General features: G+C 34.7%; 1 protein-coding gene across 3 annotated transcripts in view; it reads right to left on the bottom strand.

Annotated features, from left to right (window-relative positions):
* VEGFC (vascular endothelial growth factor C) overlaps positions 1-14,769 on the bottom strand; it is a 170,945-nt gene that overhangs the window by 21,355 nt on the left and 134,821 nt on the right. For all 3 annotated transcript variants that reach the window (XM_074228922.1, XM_074228925.1, XM_074228923.1), the window contains exon 4: positions 9,258-9,409. In XM_074228922.1, the coding sequence (XP_074085023.1) occupies positions 9,258-9,409 (152 nt within the window). The remainder of the gene's footprint in view (positions 1-9,257; positions 9,410-14,769) is intronic.

Raw genomic sequence — 14,769 nt, 5'->3', positions numbered from 1 at the left:
TGGGAAACCCACAATTCAGCAATTCAAATCAACTGACATTTATTAAGTACCCATTTTACTCAAGCCATTATTTGGTAGGTGAGGAAAATACTAAAAACAACCCTTATGTTCCCTAAAAGCATTCCTTAAGCTCAAGGTTTTGTTTTGTTTTTGGTTTTAGACTGAGCAGGACATAATAGATTCTTACTTAATAAAAGCTTATTGGATCTGATTAGATAATTTCATGAATTGTTGTTTAGTCATTCAATTATTTCTGACTCGTCATGGATGATATTGCTTTTTATGGGTTTTTTTTTTAGTAAAAATGCTAGAGTTATTTTACATTTCCTTCTCCAGGGGATTAAGGTAAAATGGAGGATCATACAGTTAGTCTCAGATTTGAACTTGGGCCCTGATTCTAGGCCCAGCACTCTATCAACTAAGCCACTAGGTGCCTAGATTTCATGTGCAGCTGGGACTATAAAAATAAAAAAGCACCCCTCCCCCCAAAAAAACAAAACAAACAGTACAGAATAGTAAATAGTTCAATCTCTAGTGATGAACTTTTTTAAACTTAGCTAACTGGTCTTATGACCAAAGACATAGCTGACTCCATATCTAAAAAACAAACAGAAGCCCTCGGAGAATAGGGCATAGAATAGACCCAGGGCAAAGTCTGATTAACTGAACCCAAGGGAACTGATGAAATCATTATGTCAGATACTATGGGGGTGGAGATGAGGGAGAAGGTTCAGGACCAGATGATGTTTGCTTAACCTTGAAAGAACCAACCCACTGGCATTTTGTGTGTAGGCTAACACTCTAGAGGAAGAATTGAATTCAAGCTAGCAGAATAGCCTAAACAAGAACAGGATAGAATAAATGTCACAGTTTCTAATTCTTTGTGACCAGGAAATGTACACATTTAATGGGGGTCTTGATTGCAATGTGCATTCTTTCTACTTTGCATTTAATTGAAATCTGTTTTGCAGTTTCATTTTATTATCTACTTTTTATACACTTTTTTTATACCTCTTAATTAAAAATGAGAGCACTTAAAATTGAAAGGGAAAAAAAAAACTAATGAAGAGTCAAGTTCCTAAGCTTTTAGACTCAGTGCCTGTTATAGATCAACAATTCCAAAACACTGAAGTCCTATGTTCCAGGTCAGAGTCGCCAAGCCTATAAATTCACTCTCTGTTCCTTAGTAAAAAGAGACGTGTTCTCATAAGGATGAAATTTTCCTCAATAAACCCCACTATTTATAATTTCTTATAAGCAAACATGTTTTATTTAGTGTTGCAGTAAACATTACAGAAATTTTTACAAAAGAATTACAAGATTGTAAATACAACAAACTAGTACTTAAACTAGAGTTAGCTTTTTGTCTCTCCTTTTCTATCCCTTCTTTACAACTAACTACATTCTTCAGTCCCATAGCAAAGACTAAATTTCTTGATTAGGTTGAAATAGTTTAAATCTTATGAACTCATTTTCTCAATGCTATAAGTGCTGTTTGGCTTTCTTATTCTAACTATGATCCTGTCAATTTCTGTGACTTCTCAGTGCCTAGATAATAAAGTTCAAATTCTTTAGTCTAACATTTAAAATCTTCCAAATTTAGAATCCAATGACTTATCTGAACAGATCTTGTCCTACTTTTCTATGTAACTTCTTTTTTTTAATTTAGTCAGAATATTCTTTTTATAGGTTTTTTTTGCAAGGCACATATGGGGGTTAAGTTACTTGCCCAAGGCCACACAGCTAGGTAATTATTAAGTGTCTGAGACTGGATTTGAACCCAGGTACTCCTGACTCCACGGCCAGTGCTTTATCTACTACACCACCTAGCCACCCAGAATTTTCTTTTTTTAAAGCAAGATTTTATATATTTTGCGTTTTACAATTTTTCCCCTAATCTTTCTTACTTCCTTCCCCCCACCCTCCATCCCCACAGAAGGCAATATGTCAGTCTTTACATTGTTTCCATGGTATACATTGATCTAAGTTGAATGTGATGAGAGAGTAATCATATCCTTAAGGAAGAAACATAAAGTATAAGAGATAGCAAAATTACATAATATTATATTGAGTTTTGTTCTAAATTGAAGGTAATAGTCTTTGGTTTTTGTTCAAACTCCACAATTCTTTCTCTGGATATAGATGATATTCTCCTTTGCAGATACTCCATAATTGTCCCTGATTGTTGCACTGATGGAATAAACAAGTCCATAAAGGTTGATCATCACCCCCATGTTGCTGTTAGGGTGTACAATGGTTTTCTGGTTCTGTTCATCTTGCTCAGCATCAGTTCATGCAAATCCTTCGATGCTTCCCTGAATTCCCACCCTCCTGGTTTCTAATAGAACAATAATGTTCCATGATATACATGTACCACAGTTTGTTAAACCCTTCCCCAAATAAAGGACATTCACTTAACTTCCAATTCTTTGCCACCACAAATAGGGCTGCTATGAATATTTTTGTACAAGTGATGTTTTTTGCCCTTTTTCATCATCTCTTCAGGCTATAGACCCAGTAGTGGTATTGCTGGATCAAAGGGTATGCACATTTTTGTTTCTCTTTGAGCATAATTCCAAATTGCTCTCCAGAAAGGTTGGATAAGTTCACAGCTCCATCAACAATGTATTAGTGTCCCCAGATTTCCCACATCCCTTCCAACATTGGTCATTCTTATTTGCTGGTCATATTGGCCAGTCTTAGAGGTGTGAGATGCTTTAATTTGCATTTCTCTAATAAGTAATTATTTAGAGCAGTTTTTCATATGACTATAGATTGCTTTGATTTCCTCAACTGTAAATTGCCTTTCCATATCCTTTGACCATTTGTCAACTGGAAATTGGCTTGTTTTTTGAAAATTTGACTCAGTTCTCGTATATTTTAGAAATGAGTCCTTTGTCAGAAATACTAGTTGTAAAAATTGTTTCCCAATTTACTACATTTCTTATTCCTTTCTATCCCCATTCAATTTCCTCCATACATCTATCATATCTAGGATTTTTAGCTATTTACATCCTTAACTTCCTTCTTGTTTATTTTATGATTAGATTTATGTAAATCTGAGAGCAGGAGGTTGAGGTCTCCCACTAGTAAATTTTTGCTGTCTATGTCTTCCTCTAGCTCTTTCAACTTTTCCTCTAAAATTTTGGATGCTATACCATTGAGTGCATACATATTTAATATTGAAATCACTTTATTGTCTATGGTACCTTTTAGGAGGATATAATTTCCTTATCTCTTTTTCCCCCTTATGTCTTTTAATGAGATCTATTTTTGCAGCTTCTTTGTCTGAGATAAGAGTTCCTACCCCTTCTTTTTTTCACTTCAGCTGAAGCAACATATATTTTGCTCCAGCATTTTACTTTTTCTCTATATGTATCTCTGCTTCCAATGAGTTTCTTGTTAGCAGCATATTGTAGGATTCTGGTTTTTAATCAGCTCTGCTGTCTGCTTACATTTTAAGGGAGAGTTCATCCCATTCACATTCAAAGTTATAATTTCTAACTATTTGCTTTCATCTTCCCTCTGTTTGTATTTTTCCCTTTTCCCCCTTTATCTATATTCCCCAGTGTTTTGTTTCTGAATACCTTACCTTCATTATGTTTGCCTTCTTATATCAACCCTATCCCCTTTCTTGTTCCTTTCCTTTTTCCCCTTCTTCCTTCCCTTCCTTCTGTTACTTCCCCTTTTTATCCCCCCTCCCCTTTTCCCCTTTTAATACTTGAAAGAGAACATAAGTTTCTTAATTTAACTGAGTATGTATAAATTAACTTTAAGCCAGGTCAGATGAGATGAAGATTCAGGTAGTTCTTACCTCCTCCCTTCTTCCCCTCTATTACAATAGGTCTTTTTTGACCTCCTAATGTAATGAGATTTACCCATTCAATCTCCTCCATCCTCCCGCCTCCTTACTGTCCCCCTTTTGAAGGAGGTATTTTTTTCAATCATTCTATTTGAGTCACAGAAAAATTATGAGTGTCCATAACTTCTGGCTAAATATATTTTCTCTAATAGAGTTATAATTCTTGAGAGGTATTAGAGTCTTTCTCCCAGGTAGGGATTTAGCCAGTTTCATCTTATTGGATAGCAATTTTTTTTCTTTACACCTTTTTTTATATACCTTTTCATGTGTCTATTGAGCCTCCTGTTTGATGTCCAAATTTTCTATTTAGCTCTGGCCTTTTCATCAGGAAATGTTGGAAGTCTCCCACTTTGTTAAATGTCCATCTTTTCCCCTGGATGAGAAGGTTCAGCTTTGCTGGATAGTGGATTCTTGGCTGCATTCCAAGTTCCCTTGCTCTTTGGAATATCTTATTCCAGGCCCTTAGATCCCTTAATGTTGATGTAACCAGGTCCTGTGTAATCCTTACTGTGGCTCCTTGGTATCTAAATTTTTTCTTTCTGACTGCTTGCAGGATTTTCTCTTTTATCTGATAGTTCTGGAATTTGGCCACAACATTCCTTGGTGTTATCAGTTTAGGATCTCTTTCCAGAGGGGATTGATATATTCTTTCAATAAGTATTTTGTCCTCTGGTTCCATAATATCAGGGCATTTTTCCATCACTAAATCCTGTAATATTTAGTCCAGGCTTCCCCCCCCCCCTTTAATGTTTTCAGGAAGGCATATAATTATCAGGCTGTCCCTTCTTGATCTATTCTTGAAGTCAATGGTTTTGCTGATGAGGTATTTTACATTTTCTTCTATTTTTTTGATCTTTTAGTTTTGTTTAACAGAATCTTGTTGTCTCATGAAGTCATTAGTTTCCACTAATTCTAATTACATTCCTTTTTTTTTTTTAGAGAAGAAAATTTTTCATTTACCTTTTGCAACTCCTTTTCCAGCTGGTCAAATCTATTTTTGAAGGAGTTTTCCATTTGCACAACTATAGTTTTGAGAGAATCATTTTCTTTTTGCATTTGCTCAATTGAGGATTTGAGAGAATTATTCTTTTTCTATTTGTCCAATTGTATTTTCCAAGGATTTGTTTTCTTGTTGTGAGATGTTTTCTCCTGCAATGTGTTAATTTTCTCTCGAGTTTCTTTTCCCATTTTTTTCAATTGATTTTTAAACTCCTTCCTTATTTCTTTAAGGAGGACTTTCTGTGCTAGAGACCAATTCATATTCTCCTCAGAAGTGCTAGATCTCTCTGATTTAGAATTGATTTCTTCTAAGTATTTCTTCATGCCCCCCCCTTTTCTCTGGCCTTTATTTTCTTACAATCTTGTGTTGGGGGGGGGGCTGGCTCTCAGAGGTTTGCTTTTGAAGGCTTTGTTCACTTGGCTTAGTAATTCCAGGGCCAGTCAGTAGGGGGCATTGGTTGCTTTCTCTGGAGTGTTTGAGGCCCTCAGCAGTTGGGCCTGAGTTGATCTTGAACAATGGGCTGAGCCCTGAGGGAGGGAATTAATCTCATTTTCATTTGAGTTAAAGCTGAGCCTGAGAGGGGTGGGAGTTGTTTACCTTTTGTTCTGGGGAGAGGGCTCTGCTGAAAGTATGTTGCTCAGGTCCCAGCCTTGCTGGTTATTTTCTAGGCATGCTCTGAAACTTTTTGTGCTGGAGCTCACTCTCCCATAGCTCCTTGCCCCCACCCCCCACCCCCACCCCCCACCGCCAAAGATTCTGCAGCTAAAGGTGGCTCTTGCACCTGCCACACACCAAAGCATCTGCTACTAATGATGGTCCTCTGGCTTCCCCCAGCTGCTGTCCTTGCATTGGCTCTCTCTGGTCTCTGCTCCTGGTTCACCCATGGTCCCCTGAAACAGACCTTGAAGGTAGGTGATCTAGTTTCTCTTTCTGGGTTTTATTGATAGAATTTCTGTTAGGAATTTTCTTTCATGTTATTTTTGAGGGGAATCAGGAGCACGTAATACTGTGCCTGACTTCTCTCCACCATCTTTGACGGAAGTCTCCTTAGTCAGACTTTTCTACTCAATACACATGTCCACAACACAATTATTTTTGCCTTTGTACTCTTGTTTGTGCCCATAAAACACAAAACTTTGTTTCTATGCACTTTCATTCCCCTTTTCACTTTACTTTCCCTTTGCACTGACCCAATTCTTTCTAATCCTTTGAGATCTTCCTTCTCTATTACTATCATCACCATGCAAGATGTCTCTCAATACACAGGATTTCATTCTCTTATGAACTCATAACATTTCTTATTCCATAATTCATTTGACTTTACTCTGTGTTCATAGAGATTTTTATAACATGCCATTCAGTAACAACTTTTAGATTATTATATTATTTAATTTTCAGGATATATTTGTCACATCTTTCGTATTACACTATAATATACCTTAAGAGCAGAGACAGTACATTAAACTGCATGGTCTCAAATGATTATGTTACAATGTTTTATGTATAGTAGATGATGAGCACATATTAATTGAGTGGTTAGATAGATGGACTATGCCATTGAGGTTTCAAAGGGCAGCTCCTTGAAAATACTTTATCTACCTATTTCCTTTATATGATTATTATTTCAGAAAAATGTAAAAGTAGTATTGATATATATGTATAAAATGCCATGAATGATATTCCTTATGATAGTTTTCATACTTTGTCTAGTATACAGAAATGAGATGTTCCCATCTAGCATTGAAGAAAACTTGGATGCTAAAAATATCATTTTTAAAGTACGAATTTTTATATAGCATCAAGTAATTAGAACTAAAAGTGACCCTGGAGCCATGTCCAACACACTCACTCTCTCTCTGTACATATATATTTCAACAGATAAATAACTTGAGTGAGTCTTAGGAAAGGTAACTTACTTTCCTTTGAATCCAAGTCCTCTGTTTCTAAGCCCAGTGCTCTTTTCACTAATCTAATATGTGACATTTTTGATTACCCTTTTTCTTAATACTCTCTTCTTTCTTGGTTTTAGTGACACTACTCTCTATCCTGGTTCTCCTAGACAGTATTTTATTGAATCTTGATCCAGGTCATCTACAAAATGGTGTATGTCCCACAAGTCTTCTTTCGAGGTCATCTTTTTCTTCCTCTATACTATTTTACTTGGTTAATTCATCAACTTCAATGAATAAAACCATTATTTCTCTATGAAGATGATTCTCAGATTTACTTTTCCAGTCCTTGATTTTCTCCTGACATTTGAAACTGCATTTCCAATTGCTTATTGAATGTCTCAAACTGTATGTACTGTATACATTTTAACTGATTATGTCTGAACCTGAACTTATCTTTCCTCTAAAGTTTTCTCTTCCTTCTGAAATTCTCTTATTTCTGTTGGGTAGAATACTCATACTTTCAGGATCAGAACCTGGGTGTCATCTCCAACTTCTCACTATCTGTCAGTCCTTCAGAGCCATTCTGTTGCCAAAGAGACCTACCAGCACTTTTTTCTTGTCTGACCCTGCTGTTGCTCTGTTAATGGTGAAGGTATCATCTCATTACTTTACTGTGACAATGACCTGCTGGTTGGTCTCCCTGCCATAAATTTCTCTTTGCTCCAGTCCATCATTCAATCATTTGTTTAATTAACCTTCCCTAAACTACACTTCTAACCATGTCACCCTTTATCTGCCACCCCCATTCACTAAACTCCAAGGGTTCCATATTTCTTTGCAGGATCAAATAGAAAGTTCTTTGATATTCAGAATTCTTTCTTAGCCCCATCCTATCTTTTTTATTCTTCTTACACATTCTTCCTCTCTCCTGCCCATAGATGCTGCAATTCAGTGATACTTGTTTTCTTGCTATTCCTCAAATCCCCATCTTCTGACTCCAGGAATTTCTCTCGTTGTCCCCTTCATCTCAGACTCCTGGTCCCCTTCAAATCCCAACTGAAATCCCAACTGCTACAAGAAATTCCAGAACTCCCTCAGGGTTTGTGGTTACCCTCTTTTGATTACCTTCATAGAACATTTAAGCACTTGACTTGGAAAAAGGAAGACACATCTTCCTGAGGTCAAATCTGGTCTTAGACACTAAGTATTTGACTTTAGGCATATCACTTAACCTGCTTGCCTCAATTTCTCAGGACATGACTAAATGATATATTAATATTTTGTATTTACATTCTTTTTTGTTCATGTACACATTTCTTTAGTGCTTAGAAATGTTGAATTAAATATTATCTAGAACTGAGAGAGGAAGAAGAGAGGAGGAGACATCCAAGTGGTTACTGTTATTTTATAATGGGTAATGATTATGTCCTCATCATGGACTCAAGATCTAAATATACTTCCACTCTTCTATCTGACCTTGAGTGTATATGTGCTGCCATTTCTGAAACCAGCAAAAAAAAGAGGGCATAGGAAAATAGAAATGAGGAGTTATGGTTCTTCTTCTTCTTTTTTTTTTTTTAGATTTTTCAAGGCAATGGGGTTAAGTGGCTTGCCCAAGGCCACACAGCTAGGTAATTATTAAGCGTCTGAGGCCAGATTTGAACTCAGGTACACCTGACTCCTAGGCCAGTGCTCTATCCACTGTGCCACCTAGCCGCCCCAGTGCCACCTAGCCGCCCCTATGGTTCTTTTTGCCATTTAAAACTATCTCCACTTATCATGTATACATAAACACATATTAATATGTGGCCTAGACCTCTAATTTGACAAGAATGGAAATTTCCATGGAAATAGGAAAATATTCAAATATAAGTAAAATTATTTCATTTCTTCTTGACAGGGGAGGTGATCCTTAGTTCAAGGAAGATATGATAAGGAAGTATAAGTTCTAGCAGGGTCTTACAAATTTGGGAAAATTTTAATAATAGGCCCAGAAAAAGTATTTTTCTATTACCCAAGGATCAGTCCATGTACATTTGAAAAGACTCCTCATTAGAATGGCCATAGAAAGCCACAAATACTATGCTGAGAAGCACTGTGATATGTATTGCTAGCAACAGAATCTACATCAATGAAGCATGCTATCATTTTGATTTGAAATCAAACTCAGAATATCTTATAAAGATATTGTTTCTCTGTTGTAATTTGCTAAGGCATTGGATCCATGGGGATTTTTCTTTATGAATTTTGCTCCATTGTCTGTGTATTATTCCTAACTATATTCTATATTATAATTATATATATATATGTGATATGAGATGATATATCAATATAATATTTAATTCTACTTTCATAGCATCCTGTATGTTTGACTTTAGTTTTGTACATTAGGTGATTTAGACACTGGTAACTTCCCTAAGGATGGTTCTGGTCAAGTTATGACTTTCTATATTGTTTCATATTGGTGGTAGAGGATTCAGAAACAGAATCAGATCATACTCACTGTGACTGTGTCATTGGCAGGGAACGTCTAATAATTGAATGAACTTGTCTATAAACATCCAGTTTAGACATGCATCGACAGGAGGTGTGATTGGCAAAACTGATGGTTACTGGCTTGGGACCATGGGAAAGAGGCACTGTAATTTCAAACAACTATAGAGAAAGAAAAAAAAGAAGCAGCAATTATATAGATTCTGTTAACAAATGTAAATGAAATCCAGTGTTTTTATATTCATCAAATATTATTACATATATGATATATGAGATACATTTAATTTCTATGAATATTATATAAGAACATTTTATTTTTTGCCATTTTTATCTCATAGTGAATATTTCATACCCTTTTAATGATAGAAAGAATTTAGACATTTATATTAGAGTAAAAAAATGTTGAATATTTTTAAAGAACCACAAAAAAAGAATTACAAATACAACATCTTGGTCATTCACTCACTTAATTATGAATTTAACAAAGAAATAATTAAATTAAATTATTACATTTAATATCTTTTAAATATGTATGGCTCAATTACCAATTCATTTTGTGACTAGGGATCAATTTTAGATGATCCCCCAAAAAGGTTTCCTAATAATGTGAGAATTCATTCATATTATTTTAAAATTAATAGAAAAAGGACAAAGAATGCTTACTAACATGCATTTCCAATGAACAGACAATGAGATTTTAATGGAAAGAAGTTTCAGTTATAATGACTGAGAATAAGCCTGAATATCAGGCAAATCATTTTACTTAATTTTGAGGGCAGAGATATATAAAGTAATTCTAGACATAAGTGTGTTTTGGATTTCCTATTCATGAAAAATTCCATTTTTTCTTCTTTCTTTGAATATTTTGTTTTTTATGAAACATACAATTAAGAAAATGTTTAAGTGAAATACAGTACATTGGAAATTTCAGAAACTTTAAATATAAATTCCAAAACAATAACAATATCACAAAAATGAAATGAAGTGCTAAATGCCTGATGAGATTAGACTGAAAATTTAACTATAGTTGGACTGTGGTTTCATGCTGGCATTGTTTGTACTGAGATAATGGAAATATTATTAGAACAAAAATGCTATATGTCCTCCAATCACTTGTTGTGACCTTAAAGTTAGAGATGGAATTTGATTTGGAAGATAGATTTAGGGATGGAGTTGCATTAACCAGGGTTACTCACAAGTATCCTACACTGTTAAAGTTATAGCCAAACTCATTAATCTGTCCCCATCCCTTATTCTGTTTCCTTAATCATGACTAAGTATTTATTTTTACATTTATGAAATATATAATATACATATACATATGTATACTTTTCAAAATTCTTTGTGTATATATGTGTACAAGTCTATGTATTTATAGATATCTACATATATGTAGAGTAAAGGGATGAATGAGTATGTTTTTGGCCAGTCAAACCTATGATTTCATTGCTATAGTAAACTTCAACTGTGGAAATGATATTTCACTAAAACTCCCTTTACTGATTCATGTCAATATCTATATGTGATATTGTTTTAGAGAATTGTAAGGGGCCACTATCCTATAATAGAGATAGGTCTTGAATCTTGGTCTTCCTCACTCCAGGGCAAGTTATATCATACATTTAGAATATGCAGATTTCATTTCTTTTCAAAAATATGTTTTTTTTCATGTGAGGATAGGAATTGGACTTGGAATTCCAAGATAAGGGAAATCTTTTCACAATTTCATATTGACATCTTCTCTGTGATGCAAGGGCTTAGAAAAAATTGTCTAGACCTTTAAGAGGTTAAGGGACTTGCCCAGACATGCAGACTTTGGATTAAACTTGATTTTAAGTAAATTTGAGGTCAGCTCTCTGTCCACTATTATTGTTCAGTTATTTCAGTCATGTCTGATTCCTCATGATCCCATTTAGGATTCTCTTGGCAAAGATACTGGAGTGGTTGGTCTTTTCTATCTGCTGTTCATTTTCCAGATAAGGAAACTAGGCAAATAGGGTTAAATGACTTGCCCAGGGTCACGCAGCTAGGAAGCATCTGATGCTGGGTTTGAACAATGGTCTTAATGACTTCAGGTCTCGAACTTACCCATTGCACCATCTACAAGTGTTCTCAACTCATATACCAGGCTAACTAATTTTTTATGAATGTGACTGCCACAGGTTAGCAACTCTGAACATACTACTGCTTCAAATTTATGGATTTGTTTGTGTAAAACTGTTTATAAAGAATGAGTCAGTTATAAGAATGTTTTGATAAAAATCAACATCATAGCTTTTCCAAATTTTACTTTTAGTAATAGTGAGGTGGCAAAATGGATAAAGTATTTTATAAGTATTTGCATGATAGATGTAAGCACTACAAAACAAGCAAGGCACAGACAAAACAAAAAAAAACCATAAAATAACTGTACATAGAAAGGAAATAATTGCATGAGTATTTAGTGAACAAAATCTATTTGTATTATGTTTATGGAATAAAGACTGCAAACATTCAGAAGTGAAACCTTCACTTTGAATTAAAAGGAAGGAGGAATATGGTGTGGAAAGACTAGGAAACTGGAAGAGTAGCAAGGAAGGAAGTTAATTTGATAGTGATTTTTTAAAGTCATATGACAATATTCAGAGTATTTCTTTCAGATGCAAAGAAAATGAAAGGCTTTTTTGGTATCTCATTAAAATAATTGATTAATATAAGAACAAATCTACCTATTGTTATGTTTTAACAAATTAAAAACTAAAATTCAGACATCAGATGGCCAAATATATGTAGCTCACATAAAGTACACTATTTAGGCTATGTCTTAATACATCAACTAACTATTTAATAATAAGAGCCAATGGGATTAGGAAGGTTTTACAAACTACAACAATTTTTTCTAAATGGAAAACATAGAAAAATATATGTCCCACTCTATTGTAGAAAGCAAAGAATTGAGAAGCTTCTTGATGAGGGAAAAAGACAAGAGTATAAAACAACAAGAGTATTGAAACAACAAAACTCCCCAAAAACCAAACAAACAAAAACAGATTTTGGCAACTGGTCCCATCACTTCCTAGCAAAGAAAGGGTGAAGAAATGGAAGCAGTGTCTGATTTTATATTCTTGGACTCAAAGATTATTGCAATGGCAGTTACAGCCCTGAAATTAAAAGATGCTTGCTCTTTGAAAGGAAAGTTATGACAAATCTGGACAGCATACTTAAAAGCAGATCCATCACCTTGCCAACAAAGGTCTTTATAGTCAAAGTTGTTTTTTTTTTCCAGTAGCAATGTATGACTATAAGATATAGACTATAAGAAAAGCTGAGTGCCACAAAATGTGGTGCTAGAAATGATTTTGAGAATCCCTGGGATAGCAAGGAGATCAAATCTTTTAATGCACAAATAAATTAATTCAGAATAAAGTCAAATATGTTGGAACTTAAATACTTTGACCACATAATGAGAATTCAGGACTCATTAGAGAAGACCCTGATACTGAAAAAGAAATAAAGGCAAAAGGAACAGGGGATGAGATGGGCAGATAGTTTCATGGAAACAATGAGCAAGAACTTGGACAGACTTTAAGAGATAGTGGAGGATAAAAGGACCTAATATGCCTGATGAGGTTATGAAGAGTTGGACAAACGGAATGACTGAATAACAACTGAATTCTAAACATTTGGCAATGACCTAACTGTAACAGACATTTATGAAATACTTTTGCCAGGCACTATTCCCTTTTTTTCTTTAGGTGGAATGATGATGAATTGTGAACAATTTAAATACAAGATGAGTTTTTAAATGGTTCTTGTACTACCATGTATATACTGATTGAATGGAATAAATCAAAAGAATTAAAAGACTGGTTTTGGGACAAGTCAGATCAGTAAGTAGTGCCATCAAAATAATAACCATAAATTATTAGAGAGAAATGTTCAAGTGATGCTTGCAGTTATCAAAGCTGTTCAATAAAAGTATTATGTTTAATTTGCTTCATATTGATCACAGATGTTCCTTTTTTAAAAAATAATATACTTTAAAGTGTTAAGTCATGCTAAAAATTATTTTCTTAAAAAAGTTATCTGTTTACTCTAGTAAAACTAAGAAAAATCACAATATAAGGCAACAGGAAAACTCTAATATTTAACTTCCTAAGGACAACTTAATGTCATATTTCCTAATGAAATATTATAAGTCCATTGTCATGACTAAAAAACAGAGTGAATATAGTGATATTTGAAATCAGTGGTATGTTTATTCTTGTTTCATCACAGCTATAAGATAATAGTTTCTAATTAAATGGGTATGATACTGCCTCAATGGCTTGGCCTTAAAGTACAACAATAGGAAAGGTAATTTTTGTTTGGAGAAAAAAGAATAGGTAAAGGGGCACATACACACACACACACACACACACACACACAGAAGTTGATATCAATAATAGCAGATCACATTTCCATAGCACTTTAAGGCTTATAAATCCTTTATACAGATCTAATTTTATAAATTAGGAAGGAGACTGAGGTCCTATGAGGCCAAGTGACTTGCCCATGGTCACACAGATAGTCAAATATCTAAGTTCATATTTGAACACTGTTCCTCCTTGGGCAACCCAGTTCTCGTTCTCGTTCGTTCTCTCTCTCTCTCTGTCTCCTTCTCAGCTTCTCCCTCTTCCTCATTTTCTCCCTTCTACTCTGACTCTCATTGATTGGCCAAAAAAAGATCTCAGGTCAACCCCATTAAGTCATTGTTTGGGGTCTGACTCAGAGTTAATGTAAATAACAATTGTTTCCCAAGATCTTCCCCTGTATTAAGGGTCAGCTCCACTTGTCATGATTGATATCTGGCCACTGGACCCAGATGCCTCTGCAGCATAAGGCGAATCTGATAACTTTGTACAACCCTTCCTCACTTAAATCCAATTCACCTGCATTTCATGACTTCATCTCCCTGTTGTCACGGTCCTCTTTGAGAATGAAGAACAAACAGCAAACGTTTTCCACTGCACATATATACATACACTTATATGTGTATATATTAGTAACAACAAGCAAGTCATGAAGCAGTTACTCAAGTGACCACTATGGATTAAAGATACAAAAAGGCAAAAAGAAATCCATGTTCTGAAATAGTTCATATTTAATGGAAAAACAAGAGGCAAACAATGAACTATGTACAATAAAATATAAACAGGATAAATTGGAAATAATCAACAGAAAGAAGACAGTTATCATGAAAGTGAAAGGCTTCTTATGGATCATAGAGTTTTAGAAGGGACTGGAAGGAAACCAAACCTCTTAGGCGGCTTAGATAGGAAGGAGAATATTCCACCTATGGGGGAGAACCAGTGAAAATACATGGATTCTGAAGATGGAACAGCAGAGACCAGTTTCAACTTGATTTCAGAACATGTGAGGGTGAGTAAGGTGGAAGAAGACTACTAGAAAGGTGTGAATAGGGGAAAAATTATGAAGGACTTTGAAAGTCAAATAGAAGATTTTGTATTTGATTATAGAAATTTCAATAGAAGTGTTAGGGA

Source organism: Macrotis lagotis, chromosome 3 (genome assembly GCF_037893015.1).
Source record: "Macrotis lagotis isolate mMagLag1 chromosome 3, bilby.v1.9.chrom.fasta, whole genome shotgun sequence".
Taxonomy (NCBI): Eukaryota; Metazoa; Chordata; class Mammalia; order Peramelemorphia; family Peramelidae; genus Macrotis; species Macrotis lagotis.
This window is presented reverse-complemented; position numbering and strand designations above follow the sequence as displayed.